This window comes from Petaurus breviceps, unplaced genomic scaffold (genome assembly GCF_028583685.1).
Source record: "Petaurus breviceps papuanus isolate PSGF00001 unplaced genomic scaffold, PetGlider_PUasm1.0 90654, whole genome shotgun sequence".
In the NCBI taxonomy this organism is placed as follows: Eukaryota; Metazoa; Chordata; class Mammalia; order Diprotodontia; family Petauridae; genus Petaurus; species Petaurus breviceps.
The window spans coordinates 5,076,051-5,097,989 of record NW_027187301.1 but is presented as its reverse complement, the minus strand read 5'-3'; the positions used below and the strand labels follow the sequence as shown (position 1 = coordinate 5,097,989).

The 21,939-nt window shown below is 38.7% G+C and overlaps 1 protein-coding gene across 1 annotated transcript in view; it reads left to right on the top strand.

The window, feature by feature from the left end:
* The first annotated feature begins 5,285 nt into the window (after positions 1-5,285).
* The window catches only part of SNX4 (sorting nexin 4), an 87,556-nt gene continuing 70,902 nt past the window's right edge, over positions 5,286-21,939 (top strand). Inside the window, exon 1 of the mRNA XM_069064976.1 lies at positions 5,286-5,487. Coding sequence (XP_068921077.1) covers positions 5,338-5,487 — 150 coding nt within the window. The 5' untranslated portion in view covers positions 5,286-5,337. The remainder of the gene's footprint in view (positions 5,488-21,939) is intronic.

Sequence of the window (21,939 nt, the reverse complement as noted above, 5' to 3'; positions counted from 1 at the left end):
TATCACATTTCAAGAAATCATGAATGAAAATCTGCCCAGATATATTAGAGCCAGAGGGTAAAGTGAAAACAAATAATTCACTAGTTGCCTCTTGAAAGAAATTTCAAAATGAAAACTCCCTGAAACATCATAGTCAAAATCCATAGTTTTTTTTAGGGGGTGATGCTCCAAACAGTCAGAAGGAAAGAGTTAAGATACAAAGGAACCACAATCAGCATCACATATGACTTGATTGCTGTCATGATAATGGAGAGGAGAGCTTCAAGTTTAGTATTATAAAAGGCAAAAAAAAAAAAACCCAAAGGCTTATGACCAAGAATAACTTTTTCAACAAATTTGAGTGTAATCTAACAGGGGAATGATGTCACAGAGGACTTCCAAGAATTTGTGATAAAGATACCAGAGCTGAGTAGACAATTCGAAATGCAAACACAAGAGTCAAAAGAAAGTCTTAGACAGAAGAGACACATACAGTTGGTTAATTGGGAATGACTATACCATGATGAAATGGTTATAAGTATCTTCTCAGAACCTTAAGGATCATAGAGAAAGTTAAATAAGACAGAGGACCTGGGGTTGCATTTGTTCCATTTTGATGGTCTTAGGAATAGGGATAGGGAATCTGTGGAAAAGGAGAAGAAAAAAAGAGAAAGGGGAAGATATGGGAAGTGGGGAGTGAATAGAGGAGGAAGAAAACGGAACTTACCATCTTATCTAATAGAAAAGATGCTGATTGTGGTTCCTTGGTATTTTAACTCTTTCCTTTATGATTGTTTGGAGCATCACCCCCCTAAAAAAACTATGGATTTTGACTATGATGTTTCAGGGAGTTTTCATTTTGAAATTTCTTTCAAGAGGCAACTAGTGAATTATTTGTTTTCACTTTACCCTCTGGCTCTACTATATCTGGGCAGATTTTCATTCGTGATTTCTTGAAATGTGATATCTCTTTTTATTGGTTCAGATTTTCAGGTACTCTGATGAAGGATCAAAGGGAACAATTATTTGATGAATCTTGTCTCTACCAACATAGACTGCAACATACTCTAGGCTTTTAGTAGACAGTATTTAAAATAGATGTAATCTGTCCCTAACATACAACAAAAACAAAAATATTTCTATATACAAAATAAAACCAAAAAGGAAAATTGTGCTTCTGAACTTCCTTTTGTTCTCTTGCGTTCATTTTCTTAGAAATCTTCACTAACCCTGTTTTTCTTTTCTTTTCTTGGACACATTATTACTGACTTCCTTCTCCCATCCTTACCTCTAATTTGAACACAACAACAACAACAAACAACACAACCAAACACTTGTAACAAATCAATAATAGTCAAGCAAAACAAGTCCACACATATGCCATGTCCAACGTTGTCTCCTTTGGCACTTTGAATTCATCACCACTCTGTAAGTGTTTGGCAGCATGCTTTGTCATCATACCTGTAGAGTCCTGGTTAGTCACTGCATTGATCATTGATTTCAAAGCTCTTTTTATTTACACTGTTGTCACTGTATAAAGTATTCCCTTCATTCTGTTCATTTGACTATGCATCAGTTAGTGCAAGACTTTCTGAAACTTTCCCTTTCATCATTTCTCTTGGCACAACCTTCCATTACATTCATCTGTCATGATTTGTTCAGCCATTCTCCAAATGAGGGGCATCAACTTTACTTTCATTTCTTTGCTACAACAAAAAGAGTTACTGTAAATTTTTATTGTTGTTCCCTTGGGTCTTTTTCCTCTAAAAAGGGAAATCTTTTCTCTAAAAGAAAAGGATTTTTTTGAAAGAGATAGGCCTAATAGTTGTATCACTGGATCAAAGGATATGGACAGTTTAATGACTTCATTTGCACTGGACTTCTGCCAATATATATAGATAAAGTTCCTCTCTTTCCACAAGTACTGGCATCAATCTTATTGAATTCACAGGAAGACTGTAAAAAGCCTTCATTCACTTCTGGTTTTTTTGGGGGGGATTGGGGTGAAGGGTAGGGAGGAAAAGGAGATAGTATGACTCTGACAATTAAAAATAAAGGAATAAGTATTAAGGTAGAAGGTTCAAAAAGAATTTTTAAAATACGATTATGTGATGTAATTCCACATAATTATCTCACTCTGTTTTTTTTTTAGTCCAAAAATTGGTTTGTAACCTTTCATCATGTAATTGTCACATGACATAATTTTTTCTTTTGGAGGGCAATTGGGTTTAAGTAACTTGCCCAAGGCCACATGGCTAGGTTTTTTTTTTGTTTGTGTATGTTATGTGTCTGAGGCCAGATCTGAACTCAGGTCCTCGTGACTCCAGGGCCAGCACTCTACTCACTGCGCCACCTAGCCGCCCCAACATAATTCTTTAAAAGGTAAAAGGTTTAAAAGGTAAACAGCAACAATGTATTCACCAGTGGTATATGGATATGCATTTATGTTCCACAGCTCTCATTCTCATTATCTCATTCTTAGCTCTTGAGCATTGTCGCTATATTTTGGAAAGCCAACTTTCATGGTTTGTTGAGAGCACTTCAGTACTAACAGTATTGTCACTCAACCCAATGAAGATCTGTAGGCACAAGGGTAGCAGGCAGACAGGCAGGTGAAGCTGCCATGAGTAAGACGCGGGATATGGTAAGACTTGCATCTTCCCATGATAACTAAACTGTACAGTTTGTCTGTCAGCGATACAGATTAGTAATAAATTATTTTAAAGTAATACTGGCACAATTAAACATTTTAAAAGATAGTTCACATAATGGTCGCACCCCAATGTTTTACAAAAAAATTGGCATAAAATCTTTGATGATTATGTGGTGAAATATGGTACATGTAGTCAATACTACATACTACCTCTTCCCCAATCATTCCCTTTTCTGGATTTCTTAAATTAGCTCATTTAGTAGGGCAGGGCAGTCTTCACACAGGTAAGTAATTTCCAGTAAAAAAAAAAAAAAAAGAGCTATAGGATATTCCTTTCTCATCAGTTGCTCTACTTGTTTTCAACTCTGCCTCTGTGCCCACCCTGGGTACCCTCTTTTGTAGCAGCCCTCTTCTTTTTCAGTTTCCCTTTGTAGATTCTTTCCACATTCCATTGTAAGCTACTTGAGAACAAGGACTGTCTTCTTATTTGTATCCCAAGCTTTTAAGCAACTCTGCCTGGTTCATAGCAAGTGTTTAATAATGTTTATTGAATATTTATTATTTGGAACAACTATTAAACAAATTAATAAATGAAAAATCAGAGTTCTAAAGATGCCCTATAGAACTTTGTGGATATATTATTTATTTATTTAGTTACATTTTAAGTTCTGAACTGTCTTTTTCCCTCCCTCCCCATCCCCCAATAGAAAAGACCACCATTTGACACAGATATGTGATGTGTGTGTGTGTGTAAAACCATACCATGCATGCTTCTATTTATTAGTTATTTTTCTGAAGATAGGTCCTTGGGAGTTGCTTTGAAAATTTATAATACTTAGAATAACTTAGTCATTCCCAGTTGTTCTTTTAACAATATTGCAGTGACTATATACAATGTTCTCTTGGTTCTGTTCATTTCACTCTTCATCATTTCATGCAAGTCTTTCCAAGTTTTTCTAAAATGAATCAGCTCATAAGTTTTTTTTTCCAGTGTGCAATTTTTAATTGTGGTTTATAGTTTTATGTAATATTTTATTTTCCCCCAATTACATGTTGAAACAATTTTTAAGCATTAAAAAAAGTTTTAGTTCCAAATTCTCTCCCTCCCCACTTCCCTCCTTGAGACAATAAGCAATCCAATACAGGTGTTTTATATATATATATATATATATATATATATATATATATTTACACACACATATATACACATGTGTATATATACACATATACATATATACACACATGTGTGTGCCATCATGTAAAGCATTTCCATATTAGTCATTTTGTACAAGAAAAATGGAAAAAGAAGAAAAAAGAAAGAGAAAAATAGCATACTTCTGTTTGTAATCAGACAGTATCAGTTCTTCCTCTGGAGACAGCATGTTCCATCATGAATCCTTTCAGATTGTCTTGGATCATTGTATTGCTGGGAAAAGCTGTCATTCACAGTTCTTCATGGAACAATATTGCTGTTACTTTGTACAGCATTTTCCTGGTTCTGCTCATTTCTCTTTCCATCAGTTCATTTAAGTCTTTCCAGGTTTTTCTGAACTCATCTTGCTTGCCATTTCTTATAGCACAATAGTATTCCATCACAATCATATACCAAAACTTTTTTAGCCGTTCCCCAACTAATGGGCATTTCCTCAATTTCCAGTTCTTTGCCACCACAAAGAGAGCTGCTATAAATATTTTAGAACATATAGGTTCTTTTTCTTTTTTCCTGATCGCCTTAGGAAATAGACCTGGTGCTGGTATTGCTGGGTCATAAATAATTTTATAGGCTTTGGAGTATAGTTCTAAATTGTTCTCCAGAATGGTTGGACCAGTTCACAACTCCACCAACAGTGCATTAATGTCTTGATTTTTTACACATCCCTTCCAGCATTTGTCAATTCCTTTTTCTGTCATGTTAGCCACTCTGACCAATGTGAGGTGGAACCTCCGAGTTGTTTTAATTTTCATTTCTCTAATCAATAATAATTCAGAACATTTTTTATGTGACTACTGTTTTCACTTTTTCTTGAGAGGTACCTTATAACACCCCACCCTATGCTACTTTCAATCCATGAGAGCACTGGCCTAGGTAATCACCAATAAGACATCTCCCAGCTCTGACATCCAGTCCACTCCAGTGACTTCCCTGGGGTTTCCAGGATCAAACAGAAAATCCTCTGTTTATTTTGTATAGGGGTCCTCCATAACCTGGCCCCTCTTACTCTTTCCCCTCCCTATAATCTGTGATCCAGTGACCCCGGTCTCCTCTCTGGGCTTTGGGCATTTGTCTGGCTCTCCCTTCTCCCTCCTGGTTTCCCTGGCTTCCTTCAGATCTCTCCCCAAATCTCACCTTCTACAGGAAGCCTTTCTTGACACTCCCCCTTCATGCTAGTGCCTTTCCTCTGCTGATCATCAACAGCTGGTTTGTATATTTGCACGGGTCTCCCCGACCTTAGACCAGGAGATCCTGGAGATCAGGGCTGGCTTTTATCTTACTTAGCATCCCCCGTTTTACACAAAGTAAGGGCTCCCTTTAAAAAAGCTCATGGGCTGACTTCTGGTCCCCTCTCCTACCCCCTCCAGCCTCAGCCCCGCCCTTGGCCGGCCTCCTCCTCCCCCTCCCCCAGGTGACCGCCGACCGAGGGGCTCCGAGGCGGAGGCGGTGCGGACGGCTGCGCAGGCGCACAGGGCGAGCTGAGCCCGTCGCCATGGAGCAGGGAGCACCCGAGCTGCCGCCGGGGCTTGTGGCCGAGCCCCTGGGGGGACTGGACACCGACCCGGTGGCGGCCGGGGATGAGCAAGCGGCCGGGATCGGATGCGGGGCCGAGGGCCGGCTCTCAGGCTCCGGGGACGCCACGGTGAGGAGCGGAGGAGAGCCGGGCCGGGCTCGGGCCTGAGCTCAGCGAGGAGGCGGCGGCGGCGTCTGGGCCGGCGGGAGGCGAGGGCGAAGGGGAGACGGGGAGGGCCCGGAGGAGCGGGGCCGGCGGGAAGCGGGAGTGTGAATGTGAGTGTGTGTGTGTGTGTGTGTGAGTGTGAGAGAGGCTGAGGTGTGACTGTGAATGGGTGTGACCCCGAGAGCAGGAGCGTATGCGTGTGAATCGGTGTCAGTCTGAGCGTGGGACTGAATGGGTGTGACCCTGGAGTGTGGATGGGTGTGTCAGCCCGAGTCCGAGATTGTAAATGTGTGTGGCAGCTGCGGGGAGAACGTGTGAGTGTGTCTGATTGTGAGTGCGTGCCTGCATGTCACGTCTGAAGTGTGAAGATGTCAGCGTGTCAGTTTGTGAATGTGAGTGTGTCGCTGTGCGTCCTTGTCAGTTGGAGCCTGAGTGTGTGACTGTGTCACTCCGAGCGTGTTTGCCTTTGGATCTGTGAAAGTGTGTGCCCCCGCGGGTGGGAGTGTGACTGTGTGGGCGTGTGATTGAGCCGTTGAGGTGTGGCAGTGGATAGACCCAGAATTTAGTTCACGTTTTGCCTGGGATACTTAATAACTATGTGATCCTCTCTGTGCTTGCCTTTCCTCAGCTGTCAAAGCACCTGCCCCCCAGGGCTTTGAGGATCCAGGGAGATAACACAGATAGCATTTGTTTTGCCAACCTTAGAGGACTGTGTAAATGCTATAAGTGGTGATGAAGATCATCAGTGATGTGTGTGCATGTCAGCATATGTGGGAGTGTGTATGAGGGCAAGCAGGGACTGCAGGGATAGAGCACTGCAACAGGAAGTGGGGCTCCAGGGAAGAGAAGGACAAGGAAGGGGGTGAGGATTTGAACCTACTGGTGTTATTGGGGGGGTGGGGTAGCCTCTGCACGTTGGGTTGGGTGAATACGGGGTTTGGAAGGGGGTTGGAGTTGGTAAGGTATAAATTTGGGAATTTGGGTCATTCCAGGACCAGTTTATAGAACTTTGGGGACAAGGTTGGCGATGGTAGTGTTGTGTGGGAGGAGCTTGAAATGGGTTTCAAGCCAATCCAGCAGCATTTACTAAATAGTTCATACCAGGCACTGTGCCTAGGCCCAGGGGATACAGAGACAAAAATGAAATATCCCCTAACTTCACAGAATTTAGATTCTTGGAAAGGAGGAGGGATACAATGTACATACATATACATTTGAGTATAAGGGACTCCTGGTGAAAAACTTCTTTATCCTTTCAGATCAGGTACCTTTTCTGCAACTTATATTTCTAAAGAGAGTTGCCTGGGGCACTGAGAGATTGAATAACTTGCTTAGGGTCCCACTCTGACTTGATGTCAGCCCTCTTCCCCAGTCCAAACTACCTTTCGTATTTGTAAGAATGTACAGAATAAAGCTGAGTATTATTATTTTTTTAGGGGAAGGCACTACCACCAGCTGGGTGAATTTCATATGCAACAGGGCACTGGGGTTTCTAAGAGGCAGGGGTGAGGAGGATTACTTATTGTAGGCATGGGGAATGTATCAGTACAAGGCACAGAGATATAGATGGAAGTGTGAAAACCACAAGAACTCTAGTTTGATTCTTACCATAGAGTGTAGGAAAAAGAGTAATGTTTGATAAGGTTAAGATAAGTGGAAAATTTCTGGTATGGCAGTTTAGGGCAAGATAATAGGGGTGGAGTGGGGTGGGGTATACAATCATGTGAGTACAGTTGGGTTGCTTTTACTTTTTACTTGGCTTGTGTCAGTACCTCAAAGACCCAGTAAATTGATGGCCTTGAAAAGTAGGGGGTTTTGAGATTTTTTTTCCCCTCCCTCCTTAATAGTGGTTTACTTGTCTGCTTACTGCTCTGACTTAGTAAATTCCTACTGAGGTCAGTGTTTCTAGCTCCTAACTTTGCAAAAGTTTTTTGGTCTGTCTTTTTAAGTTCAACAGTTCAATTAAACATTTATTAAGTGACGGCTTTGTTCAAGGCACTAAGTTAGGGGCTGGGGATGCAAGAACAAAAAATGAAACATGGCCCTTGCTTAAGCTTACATTTCACTGAGTGATACAGTATGTACCTAGCAAAGTAAATACAAAGTAATTTTAGGAAGCAAAAAGCAATAACAACTGGGATGGGTGTTTGGGAGGGGGAGTATGAGAAAATCGAGAAAGACAGGGAATGGCACTTGGCTGTACCTAGAAGAAAGCTAGCAATTCTAGGACTTAGAAGTGAGAATAGAGGACATTTCAGGCTTAGAGGCTTTGTAAAAGCGCAGACAGGGACATGGCCTATCCAGTTCAGGGAACAGCTGGTTGGTCAGTTTAGATGGAATGTATTGTGTGAAGAATCATAGGATCATACATTTAGAGATAAGGAAAAACCTCAAATGTCATTTAGTTCAACCACCTCATTTTACACATAGGCATCTGAAGCTGAGGAGGAGATGTGTGACTTGCCCAAGGCCACATAGGTAGTAGCTAGCAGGACTGGGATTTGAATTTGGATCCTCTGACCCCAGGGCCCCCAGGTGCTCTTTCCACTAATTCAGGAAAAATATGTGAAAGCTACTTTAGGATGGCTTTTAAGTGCCAGGATGAGGACTTTGTATTTTTTCTTAGAGGTAAAAATGTAGGGAGCCACTGATGATTTTGAAAGCATAGGTATAAGATGGACAGACCTTAGTGGTGTCACCTTGGCAGCCTTGTGGAAAGGGAGAGAGCCTGGTAGCAGGAAGTCCAGTTGGGAGGCTGTTGCTGTAGTTCACATTAGTCATCATTAGGAAATTTAACAAAAAACATTTATTAAACATATCATAGGGTTGGACACTGCTAAATGTAGTCTCTCACCTCAGAGCATTTACGTTCTAATTTTTTCTGTGTGTTAACAGACTGAAGTCTATGAACCTCTTCTCAGAATGTTTTTAAATGCTTACACAAAAAATACATAAAGAAATCATTTACAGTACACATATAATAAGGAAATAATTTACATTGAAATCCAGTTATCAAAATAAAATAAATACATGGGCCCTGAGTTAAGAACTCTTGTAGTAGGGGGATATAACATATGCATAGATAAATACAGAAGTATATGTACGTATATACATGCATGTCTGTGCACGTGTGTGTATGTGTACATGCGCACACACAGAGTAATGGGGGGGAGCAGTACTAACAATTTGATGGCACTTGGGCTAAGCCTTGAAGGGAAGCTAGGGTGAGAATTGTGTTGGGGGGGATAAGACAAGACTTGACAACTGATTGGATATGTGGGGTGAAGGAGAACTGATTGACAAAAGATGATTCCCAGGTTGTGAACCTGAGTGATTGGAAGAATATTGGTACTCTTGACAATAGGGAACATAGGAGGAGGAAAGCCAGATTTAAGGGGAAAATCCTGTTTTTGGATGTGCTGAGTTTGAGATGAATATGGGGTAACAGTGTGAAGATGTCTAGTAGATAAAAGAATGATGAAGGGGATGCTTTAGGAGAAAATTGGTCAGTGCAGTTGACCCTTTACAGTAGGGGTCTCCATAGTGGGGATCGTGGGTGACGTGGCTCCAAGTGTGTGATCAACCAGTGAGAGAATGGGAATATGAATCATCTCCTGCTCTCCCTTTCTTCATAGTCTATTTGGGGTTTGTCTCTGGGACAACTTTTTCCAGTTCAGTCTACCACTTAGGCAAAGGTTTTTGTTGACATTTGGCTAATACGGTTTCCATCTTCCCTAATGGAAATTGTTCTTGCAAATTGTTGAGAGAATTAAAAACACACACACACACACATATATATATATTAAACAAATGGGTTCAAAACTCACTGCAATTCTTCAATCAGAAGATTTTTTTTAAATAGGGTGGAAAAGTCTCCAACTTTTTTTTAATGAGAGTTTTTATAGATTTTCAGCAATCCAGAGAGGAGCGAATGAGTATGCAGGAGAAGGAGGTGGCCACTAGCATCAAATATACACAAAAAGTAAGAGAATGGAAAAAAGGCTCCTACCAGACGTGGCAATCAAAAACAACCATTGGTAGCTTTCGAGAGAGAAGTATCTTTTGGGTGAAGACTCCGGATAATAAAGAGGTTGAGAACTTGGAGGACTGGGAAGGATGTGGGTGTTCTCAATGAAAATAGGGAGGTTTGGAAGAGCAGTGGGTTGGGGCAGGGGAGATAACGTAATCCATCCATTCCTGCGCTTCCTGTGCTACTCACTCTGTCCCAGTGAGAAAATGAAAAGTAAGGGAGTGGAAGTCCTTACTGACTGTTACTCCAGCGACCCTGTCCGTCGATAGTCGTTTGGGTCCACCATGAGGTGATGTAGGGAACAAATAGTATATAGTAATGCTGGGGGAGGAGGGCAAGTGATTTTGCCTGGACAGCTGGTGCTATCCTGACATCATCATCCTGAGTAGACAATGCTTAACTTTCCCCACCCCTGGTGGTAGAAGGCAACTAAGTGAAGAGTGTTAAGTTAAGGGGCAAAAAAAAGGTGGTGGGGTTGTATTACAAATGAAAGGTGGCATACAGCCCATTTTTCCACTGTCCAGTTACACATCCTAGTCACAGCCCGCAAGACCCCACTTTGGAGACCATTAGATTACCCTCCATAAAACTTTTTCTCTTGTACTCTACTACTCTTTTCCAAGTCACTGTGTTTGCTTGGAATCCATGCAGTCTGCTGATGTAGAATTTTTCATTATTTATAGTAAGGTGATAAAGAAAATTAAGAGTTGTTTACAGATGTCCTAATCTTGAATCCGGGCTCACTTGGTCCATAAGGTAGAGGAAAGAGAGATATATTAGAAAATGAATGTGATATTTGTAAAAACTTTAAAAATGAAACTGTCAACTTTTCTCAGTAAAGAAATAGAGGGGGGAAAAAGACAAGAAGTAGAGGATTCTGGGTATAGGACTGTTGAGTACTCTGGTTTTGCTGACCTGTTTCTTTGTTACAAGGGATGGTTCAACAGAAGGTTGTGCAATGTCAGGAAACAAATGGTATGAAAAAAAAAGGCATTAATAAATTTTTTTTTGATAATCCAATTTTTGGAGGATTGTTTTAAAATGTACCAGATAAAACAGTTAAGATAGTGTCTGCTTACCAGGAAAATTAGTGAGTTAGGTGGCTGATTATATTTGTAGGGTAGGCAAATATTGCTTAGGGGTTAAAAAGAATGTTAAATGTTTAGGAAAATGCTCAGATATGAGATCTTCTGGTTATCTTTGTTTTACTGGTTTTGTTTTTGGTTTTGTTTTTGTTGCTTTTTGGAGGGGAGAAGGCAGGGCAATTGGGGTTAAGTGACTTTTGCCCAAGACAGTTTTGTTAATATAAAATTTATTGATAAAGGTTTTTTTTGATACAAGATGCTTTGCAACAAATAAACAAAAAAAAAATCTTCCTCCAGGATACATTCTCCCCAAATTTATTTTCTATTGACTTCTTCATGCTCTTATATGTGGCATTTAGAAAATAATTAGTGGTTTGCACATTTTGATTGTAAACCATTTTGAAAGTACCTTTAGAATTTTAGTTAACCATATAATTGCAAACATTGCAATTATATAAATTATATAATTTGTTACAATTATATAAGAATTATATTTACCATATATAGTAATATAAATTTTACATTATATATGCAATTATAGAAATTATGTAAAAATTCATTTTAGTAATATTTTAAAATTAACATTTGAATGACTTGAAATTTTTCTTAATTGGTTTCTAGAACTACAAAGGCAGCTAGGTGGTGCAGTGGATAGAGTGCTGGGCTTGGTAACAGGAAGACCTGAGGCCTCAGACTCTAATTAGCTCTGTGATCCTTGGCAGGTTACTTAATCTCTGATTGCTTCAATTTCTTCAACTGTAAATGGGGATAATAATTGCACCTACTTCTCAGGGCTTTTGTGAAGATCAAATGAGATTATATTTGTAAAGTGCTTTGCAAACCTTAAAGCACTATATAAATGTTAGCTATCATCCTTATCATTATTATTATTACCTGTATACAAGGCATTCCAGAAGATTTAGGTCTTTGGGGACACTGTACAGTGGCACTTAATTTTAATATATTTTAAAGCTCAGAGATAATGTAAGTAATCTAGGCATTATGGATTCTAATTATGTAGTATTTGAGATGATTATATTTACACAATATTTTAAGTACATAAAATTCCTACTCCAGTGCCTCATCATTATGTGGAAGTGACCCTGAGTTCTTGAAGGCCATGCCAGTGGAGTACAAGCTCAGGTAGGTTTCACTAAGTTGGAAAGGCATCAGTTGTTGAAGAAGTCTGTCAACTGACGACTAATTTGGCTTTTTTAGGAGAACTCTTTCACCTAAAGGATTGGTTACTAGGTGGTGGGTGAGTTGCTCAGGGGGAATATTTATTAAAATATTTTGCTGAAGTGTGCACCATGTTTGAAATTCTGTGATTGTCAGCAAAGAAAAGACCCTCATTGATGAAGTTTTGGGTCTTGGGAGGAACATTTTTAGATATTTTATAACTATTCTACATCAACCAAGATGCAGAAGAAAGAGATTTGAGTCTGGAGTCAGAGATCCTAGGGTCAAATCCTGACTCTGCTGCTTCTTGTTTGACTAGAGCCAAGTCACTTGATCTTTTTGGGGCCTCAGTTTCCTCATCTGTTAAATGAAGATATTGGATTTGATAAGCTGTAAGAACTCTTCCAACTCTAAATCTATAATCAGTATTCTTTTGTATTCAGTTTATTGGGTTTTAGGAAGTACTTCTTTAGACTTTTCATTCATTCATCCATTTGTTTATATTTTTCAGTCAGCAAAAATTCAGCCCCTCCTCCTATCCTAACCCCCTTCCCCTAGTTGAGAACTACAGAGACAAAAAATCCATTATAATCATGTTTAGTCTCAAAACACATTTCCACACTGACTGTGTCTATACAAATTTTCTTATTCTGTATTCCGAGGCTTTCACCGCTCTGTGAGGAGGCACTGCATTTATATATCAAAACTTATTCATCCGTTCCCCAGTTTGATGGGCACCCCCTCATTCCCACTCTTTTCCACTTCAGAAAACCTTTAAATATATTTTTATATCTTTAGAGTGTTTCGATTAGGACTAATTCCTTCTTTAATCTATTCTGCCTCTAATTCCTCTTACCCTCCTATTTCCTTGTTAAGTGAAATATATTTCTGTACCCAGGGGTGTGTATGTGTGTGTGTGTGTGTGGGGGGGGGGTCTTCCCTTGGCATTATACTCAGTTTTGCTAGTTAAGGGCTGTAAGCCTCTTATATCCTTTGCTTTCTAGACTATTCTATCCTAAGTTCTCTGTTTTGATATAGTGGTGGTCGCTAAATTGTGGGTGATCCTGACTGTGACAGTTTGGGTACTTGAATTTCTCTGTTCCCTTGCAGTATTTTTTCTTTAACCTGGAAGCTCTGAATTTGGGCTCTGATGTTCCTGTGAGTTTTCCTTTTAGGGATTCTATCGGGAGGTGATTGGTAGATTCTTCCTATTTCTTCTTTCTCTCTGTTTCTTAGAGATCTGGGCAGGTTTTTTTTTTAAGATTTCATGAAATATGATGGATTCTTATTTAGTTCATGGTATCTACGTTGTCTAATGATTATTACATTTTTTTCTCCTTCATCTGTTTTCTACACTTTTTTTCTTGCTATGAGATACCTTACATTTCCTTCTCTTTTTTCATTCTTTTGACTTTGTTTTACTTTTTTGTGTTTTATGGAATCATTGGCTTCTATTTTGTTGTTAAGTCATTTCACTCATGTTAGACTCTTTGTGACCCTATTTGGGATTTTCTTGGCAAAGATATTGGAGTGGTTTGCCATTTTCTTGTCCAACTCATTTTACAGATGAGGAAACTGGACTGACTAGGGTCATATAGGAAGTGTGTGAGACCATTTTGAACTCAGGACTTCCTGGCTTCTATTTATTTGGTCCATTCTAGTTTTCAGGGAGTTTGTTGCTTGGGTAAGGTTTTGTACTTCTGTGACAGGCTAGTAATACTACCTTTTCAATTATTTTTTCCATAGCTCTGATTTCTTTTTTACTTGTTTCTGACTTGTATTTAAATTTTTTTTTTTATAAAACATGTTTGACTTTAAAAAAATCCAAAAAAACAAAAGCTCTTGCTTCATATCTTCCAGGATCTAGTTTATGCCAAAGATGTGTTTGTTTTTTTTTCCTGAGGCATTGTTTCTAGATATTTTAGAATCATTTTCTTCTGGGTTGTATCTTGAGCATCTCTGCCACCATAATAGCTATGGTGGAGTTCTTTTGTTTGCTCATTCTTTCATCAGACCTGACTTCAGCCTTGTTGTTAGGGCTGGCTGGGCTTTACAACCACTTTGGTAAGGGAGGTCTGGGCTGGTCCTATTGCTACTTGAATAGGAATCTCTTTGACAGTAGGGACTTTATTTTTGCCTTTATGTTTCCCCATGCCCTTTCTCTACATAAATAGGTTGCATGAGGACTGGGGCTTTCTCCAGAGTTTCAGGCTTACATCATCAACTGCCTATCATAATCTCTAACTACATGTCCTATAGGCATTTCTCTGTGTTCAAAGTATATTCTTTGAATTAAGTATGTTCAAAGCAAAACTCATTATCTTTCCCTCAGATCTTTTCCTCTTCCAAACTTCCTCAGGCAGCCACCTTGATTTGTGTAACCTCAGAATAATCCCTGTCTCTTCAATCTCCCTAATCCTCCTTATCCAGTCAATTGCCAAGTAGTTTTTAAATTTCATCTCCATAGCATCTCTTATATCCATTTCCATCTCACCACTAGCAAAACCCTAGTTTTGGCTTTTATTACCTCTTTTAGATTATCTTCATTTTTTCCCCTTTCCAATCATTCTCCACATAGCTGCCAAATTGATTTTCTTAAAGTATTGTATAAATGTTACTTCATTGGTTTCCTTCTCTAAGATAAAATACTAACTCCTCTGTTTGGTGCTTAAAGCCCCTCACAGACAAACTGACTTATTTGCCATTGTCCATGCATGACAATATATCTCTACTCTATAGTCTATTACCTATATTTAGAATTCCCTTCTTCCTCATCTATTTCTTAGGCTCTTTCCTACTTTAAGCAGAGATTCTTAACCTAAGGTTCATGAATTTGCTTTTGGAAAAAAGTTTAAATTACTGTATTTTATTATACTTTATTTTCTTTTTAATCCTATGTATTTCATGTATTTAAAAAATTATTCTGAGAGACAAAGGAATCCATAACATTAAAAAAAGGTTAAGAGCCCTTGCTTTGAAGGTCCCCTTCCTATACAAGGTCCTTTCTGATTACTCCCTTGTCACTAGCTTCCCCTAACCCCATGCAAGTTTGTTTGTGTTTTGTATTTGTCTGTACATGTTGCTTACCCCCAACTATGCTCTTTTTTTCACAATAAAATAGAAGTTCTTTGAGGTCAGGGATAGTTTTGTTTTTTATCTTTGTATCTGCTTTGCACAGGCTCAGGCAACTCCAAAAGATTCTGGCTGATCACACCAGGGGTTCCCTTGCCTGTCAGTGGCCACCCTTACTAGTATAGGAAAGCCCTCTTTTTTTCCATTTGATCCCTACTTTGGAACCCAGGAGCTCCAAACATTTTGAACTCACCTGTGCTTGCCACCAAGACAAGGAATGTTCAGCTCAGTGTCCAGCTACCATGCTCTGGGAAAGACACAAAGCAATGCAAAAAGCAACAAAACCTCATTTCTGGACCTGTATATTTGCTCAGTTTGCCAAAAAACATTCAAAACTAAATAACATATTCCTAATTCACACTCAAATCTATATCACTTAAAGTCCCAAAGGGACCTTAGTTCTTTAGGCTTTCCCTGAAGCAATTAGATAATGATCTTTAGTCACCAAAAATTACTAGAATCTGAGGCGTCTGATTCTTGCCTTGACTGGACACACCTCATTCTTTTGCATTTGTCCTTTTCTACTGAGGTTGGGGGTGGTGTGAGAATCCTTAATTCCCCCAAATTCAGTTCATTCTAAGGACCTAGAGGATGCTTAAATTACCATGTTGGAAGGCCCAGAAGCATTATAGCAGTTGCCTACAAAAGAGAGTTTGCTGCAGTTGTCTTTAAGGTACTGTTCTCGAGGACACTGTGCATAGTCACTTTGGTCTCTCCTTGCTTAATGGCTGTGGGCAGTTAGTTCAACTCTTCTCCTAGAGTTGGGGAGAAGCTTCTTGTAAATAACTGCCTTCTCTAGAGGTACCGTATTACCAGAAGCACGCCCTGAAGCATGAAGCCAGTCTAGGCTCACTTTCTACCACACTGCATATACCCCTGCTTCTTCCTATCATTCTCTTCCAATCCTACTGACCTTATCAACTGTTCTGGACTGGGTCTGCCTCAGACCAGCTCCCAGTATATAGTTGATGTTAGATATCAGACTAGAGTGAGACACCTTTAGGTCACTAAGCAGTTTCTGCATAAAGGAGATTCACTTAGTGATAGCTGTAGAAGGATATTCAGCAAGGATGTGTGTGTGTACACGAGTGCACACGCACGCGCTAGTGCATGTGTGCATTAAGAATAGCCTAAGTTGACTGAACCAAGACAGCTCCCTTGCCTGAATTGTTCGTGGTTTTCAACCAGCTAAGCCTTAGAGTGACAGCGCCTGAAGCTCCTCCTGGCTGTTTTGTACTCAGCTGGCCAGGAAGTGATGTCCACAACCTGAGCCTTTAGTTTCCTGAGCCAGTCTAGTTGTTTCAGTCATGTCCAACTCGTGACTCCATTTTGGTTTTTCTTTGCAAAGATACTGGAATGGCTTGCCATTTCCTTCTCCAGCTCATTTTATAGATGAAGAAACTGAGGCAAACGGGGTGAAGTAACTTGCCCAGCATCACACAGCTAGTAAGTGTCCGAGGCCATATTTGAACTCAGGTCTTCCTGACTCTAGGCCTAGAGCTTTATTTACTGCTTCCCCTAGCTGCCCCTAATCTGGTCTAGAGGATGGTTACAAAAAACAAACACAAACAAACCAACCAAACCTATCTTGCTTAGGGGAGGGGTTAGGTTATTGCTGCTGCACATTTTCACTATCCAAAAAGGACAGCTTTTTCATTACCTTCCTGATGTCATGGTCCTCTTTGAGAAGAAAGGACAAAACAGCAAGCTTTTCATTAATGATTGGAGTGAGTATTGTTTAAATAAACACTTTTAAAGTGTTTACTATGTATTTAGCACTGTGTCTTTAGCATGGGATCCAGAGACAAAAAACCAAAAACACAACAACCTAATATAAACTCTTTGGAGTTTCTGTACTATTATGTATCAGTTTTTCTACCTTAGGCATATTGTTCATTTCCATCAAGTGTCTTTGTCATGAATATGTGCGTGTACTTTGTAAACCATGAGGTGTTAACATGTAAATTATTATTTTTTTTAATAAAACATGTTATTCAGCCAAGAGACATTTTTTGTATGAAGATAACAAGTGGTCTTTAATGAACTTGTTCACTATTCAGCCACCTGCCTTGGGTTCATACTGCCCCCCTTTTCATCATCATAGGGACTTCAGTGTCTGATTTGATCACCCTTTTAATACCCTGTGTGATCAGAGTTTCTTGTATTCAGTTCCTGTGACCTTCGTCACTATTTTGCTTTAGTCATTCTCTGGGGTAGTCACACCTATCTTACTATCACTTGAAATAATACCACTTAAAACCTTGAAGTCTGAGACTGTCCTTCATGACTACAATTTCCTGCCTTCCCACTTAGCTTCTTTTTTACTCTTCCTGTATGTTTTCTTTACTTTCATCATCATCTTCAGACCCTTTTCCATCTTTATTCTCCTGGTCTATCATCTCTATTATGTTCTTGTTTTTTTCCCCACATAAACCATTTTGATGGTGTACCTACTATGTGCCAGACTCTCTGAAGTGCTGGGGATGCAGATAAGAAAAAGACAATCCTTCCCCTCAGGGAGCTTACAGTCTAATGGTGGAAGCCAACACACAAAAGGAAGCTGAGAATGGGGTGAAGGTGCTCAGTTCATCTAGGGGTTGGGGGTTGGGGTGGAGAAGTCAAGTCTTAAAATAGTGTAGCCAGGTGAGAAATGAGGCAATCTTTTAACTGAGCTCCCTCCTTCATATTCTTGACCTCACCCTCCATTCATATAGGCAGAAGGTAGTCATGAGAATGATCGTCTCTCATTCTTGTCATATTAACCTCGAATCTAGAGTAACTGCAGTCATCTTCCTTGTTTGTTCTTATTTGTGAACAGCAGAATTCTGTTGACAAAAATCATGAAGCAGACTCTTGTCTACTGCCAATTTATGCCATCTAATCGGAACTTTATACGGATGAAGTTCCTCATTTTGTAGAGGAAGAAACTGAGGCCCTGAGAGATTACGTAACTTCTAGTTTAAAAGTCATTAAGAATAAGCAACAGAAATGATAGGTTCCCATAGAAGACTTAGAAGAATGTCACTCATTCCAGAAAGGAGGTTGCAGGATGGTCTCAAATCTAGGAGCCTCTTTAACTGTGGATGTTAAGTAGAGAGTGGAAAGTAAACAGAAAATAACATATTTAATGTGATCTTTACTTATACTTCAAGTTATTGTTACTGCTTCTCAGATACTCACTTATCTGGCTATCACAGCTGTATGTATGTTGTCTGTCCCTTTTAGAATGTTAGCACATAGAGAGTAGGTACCCTTTCACTTCTGTGTTTGTATTCCCAGCTCTTGATGATGTGCCTTGAACAGAAAAAAAGTGCCTAACAAATCAAGCAACAATCAAATATTTATTAAATGCCTACGCTATTCCAGGTACCATTCTAGGCATTAGGGATATAAATACAAAGAATGACATAATCACTACTTTCAAGGAGCTTTACTTTCTTTTTTTTTTAAATATTTGAATTCTTGAACATTTATTAAGACCAAAACTTTGAATGCATTTCCAAAATTAAATCAACAGAAAAGCTCCTTTTTAGGAACATGTCTAAGGAATAATGTAAAGGGCTTACTTTCTAATAGGAACTTAAATTCATTATACTTAACTAATACTTTAATAATGACTTTTTAATTAGTTTAGTTGGACAGTCAGTGATGCATAACAATTCATCTTACAAGCACTCCCTAGCACACTTGCCTGTAGCGACTGTTCTAAACATTTTTGTTCGCACTCTACTGTCCCTTTCTTTTCTCTTGATTCTTACCTCCAACATTACTGAGATCCGTGAACTTCCTGACACTGTTTACCTAAGCCAGCGACCTCATTTAAACTGTCTCCTTCTTTTTGATGTCAGAGGATGGTGTGGCTTTCCTTCTTTTCAAAGCTAACTCTCCCATTGCCCTATTCCTTATATTTTCATTTCCTCTTTGACCTTGCTCCATTAATTATTCCTTCATTTTAGGCTCTAGAGCTGAGAGATTTAAGAGATCTTCATAATCCTAAGAGATTACCTGGTCTGGTAACCCCCTAATTCTATAGATGAGGAAACTTTAAAATGTATTCATTACTGCTGACTCTTTCCCCATTGCCTACAAACATGTTCAGGTTTCTCCTATTCTAAAAGTACTCCTCTATCTGCTATACCTTTCTCTAGCTGTCGTCCTGTTTCTTTATTCTGACTTCATTGCTGTACTTCTAGGAAGAGCAGCCTATAATTGCTGCCTATATTTCCTATTAATCTCCTTTATACTTACTTCTTTCACCGTCACTCTACTGAAACTGTTCTCTCAAAAGCCAGGAAATAGTTCACTATTTCCAAATGACCTTAGAAAAAAAGTCTTGATCCTCTTTGACTTATCCATAGTATTAAACATAATGTCTTCCTTATTACCAAATCTCCCACTTAGCTCCTTATTACCCTTTTTAGTCTTCATCTTCTTTTGCCTCTCTGTAGTGTTGATACTCTTGTATAGCTTGCCTTTTGTTACACTGTACTTTCTTGGTTTCTTCTATCCTTACTACCTCTATGTAAATATATATTTTTAGTAGTAAGGTATATATAGTTTCACCTCTTTCCATATATTCAGTTTTGTGTTTCTAATGATCTACTCTGTTTTCCTGTTGAAACCTCAAAGTCAGCATGCCTAAAACTAAATTTATCACTCCCTACCTCTCCCCTAAAAAAGACCCCCAAAGAATCTTTTCTTTTGCCTGATTCCGAGGTCCTCCTCGACCTGTCACCATGCTTCTTGTCTGGCCTTGTCCCAGACTATTTCCCTTCATGTATTGTAGATTGTGGCCAGGTTAAACCATGTGATTCTCTTTCCTTTTCATATTCCATGCTTTTCCATTTCTCTGCCATTGTTCAACATTCATTAGCTTGCAATGACCTCCATCTCTTCCTGTTTAAAGTTTTACCTGTTCCTTTTTTTTAACCTGCAAAACTTAGAATTTTTTTCCTTTTTCTTTTTAAAGTAGATTTTGATAGCTTTTGTTTTTATATAAGCTACATTTCCCAATATATTCCTCTCCCCTGACTCTTCCCAGAAAACTGTCCCTTATAACAAAAAAATTTAAAAAATAGGAAAGTTTAGCAACCTGATGCCTTAACTAAAAAGTCAAGCATTATATGAAGACTCATAGGACAGTACCTTTGCAAAGAAGTAGGTGAAGTGCTTTCTCATATTTCTTCTGCATAAGGACCCACCTTATTTTCAAGCCTACCTTAAATGTCACCTTGATGAAGTCTTTCTCCAAGATTCAATTAATATTTACATTTTTTTCTCTAACATCACAAATTGCCCTCAAATCTTTTATGTATTTTATGTTGTTTTGTAATATTACTTATGCATGTGTGTAACACAAAATTGTAAATTCTATTTTGATAATGCCTTATCAAAATTTTTTGTATCTTCTTTGCAACATAGATATTACTGCAGTTGACACATGTTCTTTCAACATTGATTTTTATGCTTCAGGATCACATAGGGTGGGGTTCACAACATCTTCTAATACTGCCAATATTACTATAACATGCAGTTTTTTCATGCCATAAAGTTTTTAGAATGAGGTATTTTAAACTATTTTCCCAGTAGTATAATTGGATGACATGTTACAGTAAAATGGTATCTCATCCTCATTTTTCCCTATAGATAGTTGCAGATCTTCTTTCAGTCATATGTTTCTGGAATGCAGAATGATTTTTTTTTTATAGTTAGGTACATTTGATAAAATTATTTGTAGCTAGCCAAAAAAACAAAACAAAACCCAGAATACCAAACAAACATCCAAACAAACCAGTGCTGGATTTGAGAATAGAGAAATTGACTTTCACTTACCATCTTTTGAGACTTTGGTCAAGTCATTTAATCATTCTGAGACCATACTAGTACTTAGCAACATGCCTGTCATATAAGTGTTCACTTAATCAGTGCTTTTTGATTGAGAGATACTTTATAGAATAAAACGGTTGGATTAGATGACTTTTAAGATCTCTAAAACTCTAAATTGTTCATGTTGATCCTATGATAGTTTTGACTTATTTCTCTGATAAGAGGAAAATAAATTCATTCCTTTGATTTCTTGAAATTTCAGTTTAATTCCGGTAAAACTGATTTTCTAGCACTTTTGGTGTGTTCAAATTCCTGTAACTGGTTCTATTCCATGCTTTTGTGGGCCCATTGAAATAGAGTCTGCCAAGAAAAGCTTCAGTTTTGCCTTTTTTCCATTTTTACTCATTTGCCATACTCAAATTTTTTTTCAGTTGAATTCAATTCAACAACTGCTTCTGTGCTTATTGTATGCTAAGCACTGTGCTCTAGATGGAAGCCTAAAAATAAACCCTGCTTCCTTACTTGGAGGAATTCCGTGTCCAGTAGAAGGGATTAAACTTGACAAATATAATACAGGGTAGAATGTTAGAGTGAGAAAGGTTCAAAGTACCTCTGAGAGCTCAAAGAGTGAAAAGATACTTTAGATTTGTTGATAGTACCAAAGAAGGTGGCCCGATGCTGACGGTTGCACTTTAATTGGGCCTTACAGGAGGAATGGTATAGAGTTGAGACATTTCAGGGATGGGGAATGGCTTAAACAGTGCTGGAGAGGAATGTCGAGTAGCTTATTTTAGTTGGAGTATAGAGCAAATGAATGGAAATAATGTAAGACAAAGTGAGTAAGGGGCAGAGTGTGGTCTTGTTCCATACTGAGAGAAGAAATTTGGAATTTTATTACCTGGCAGTGGGGAGCCATTGAATATTTGTAATTAGGAGAGTGGCATAATTAGGCCTATGGATGGGTTGGGTGGGAAGAAAAATGAGGCTATTTTAATAGCCAAGATATAATCAAAAAGTATTTATTTATTAAACTTGCATTATTATAGTGCTACTTTCTAGAGATAGAATATAAAATAACTTTAAAAATTTGTTTAGAGACATTTATTTAAAGGCAACTAGGTGGTTCAGTGGATAGATATACTGGTGTTAGAGTCAAGAAGACCT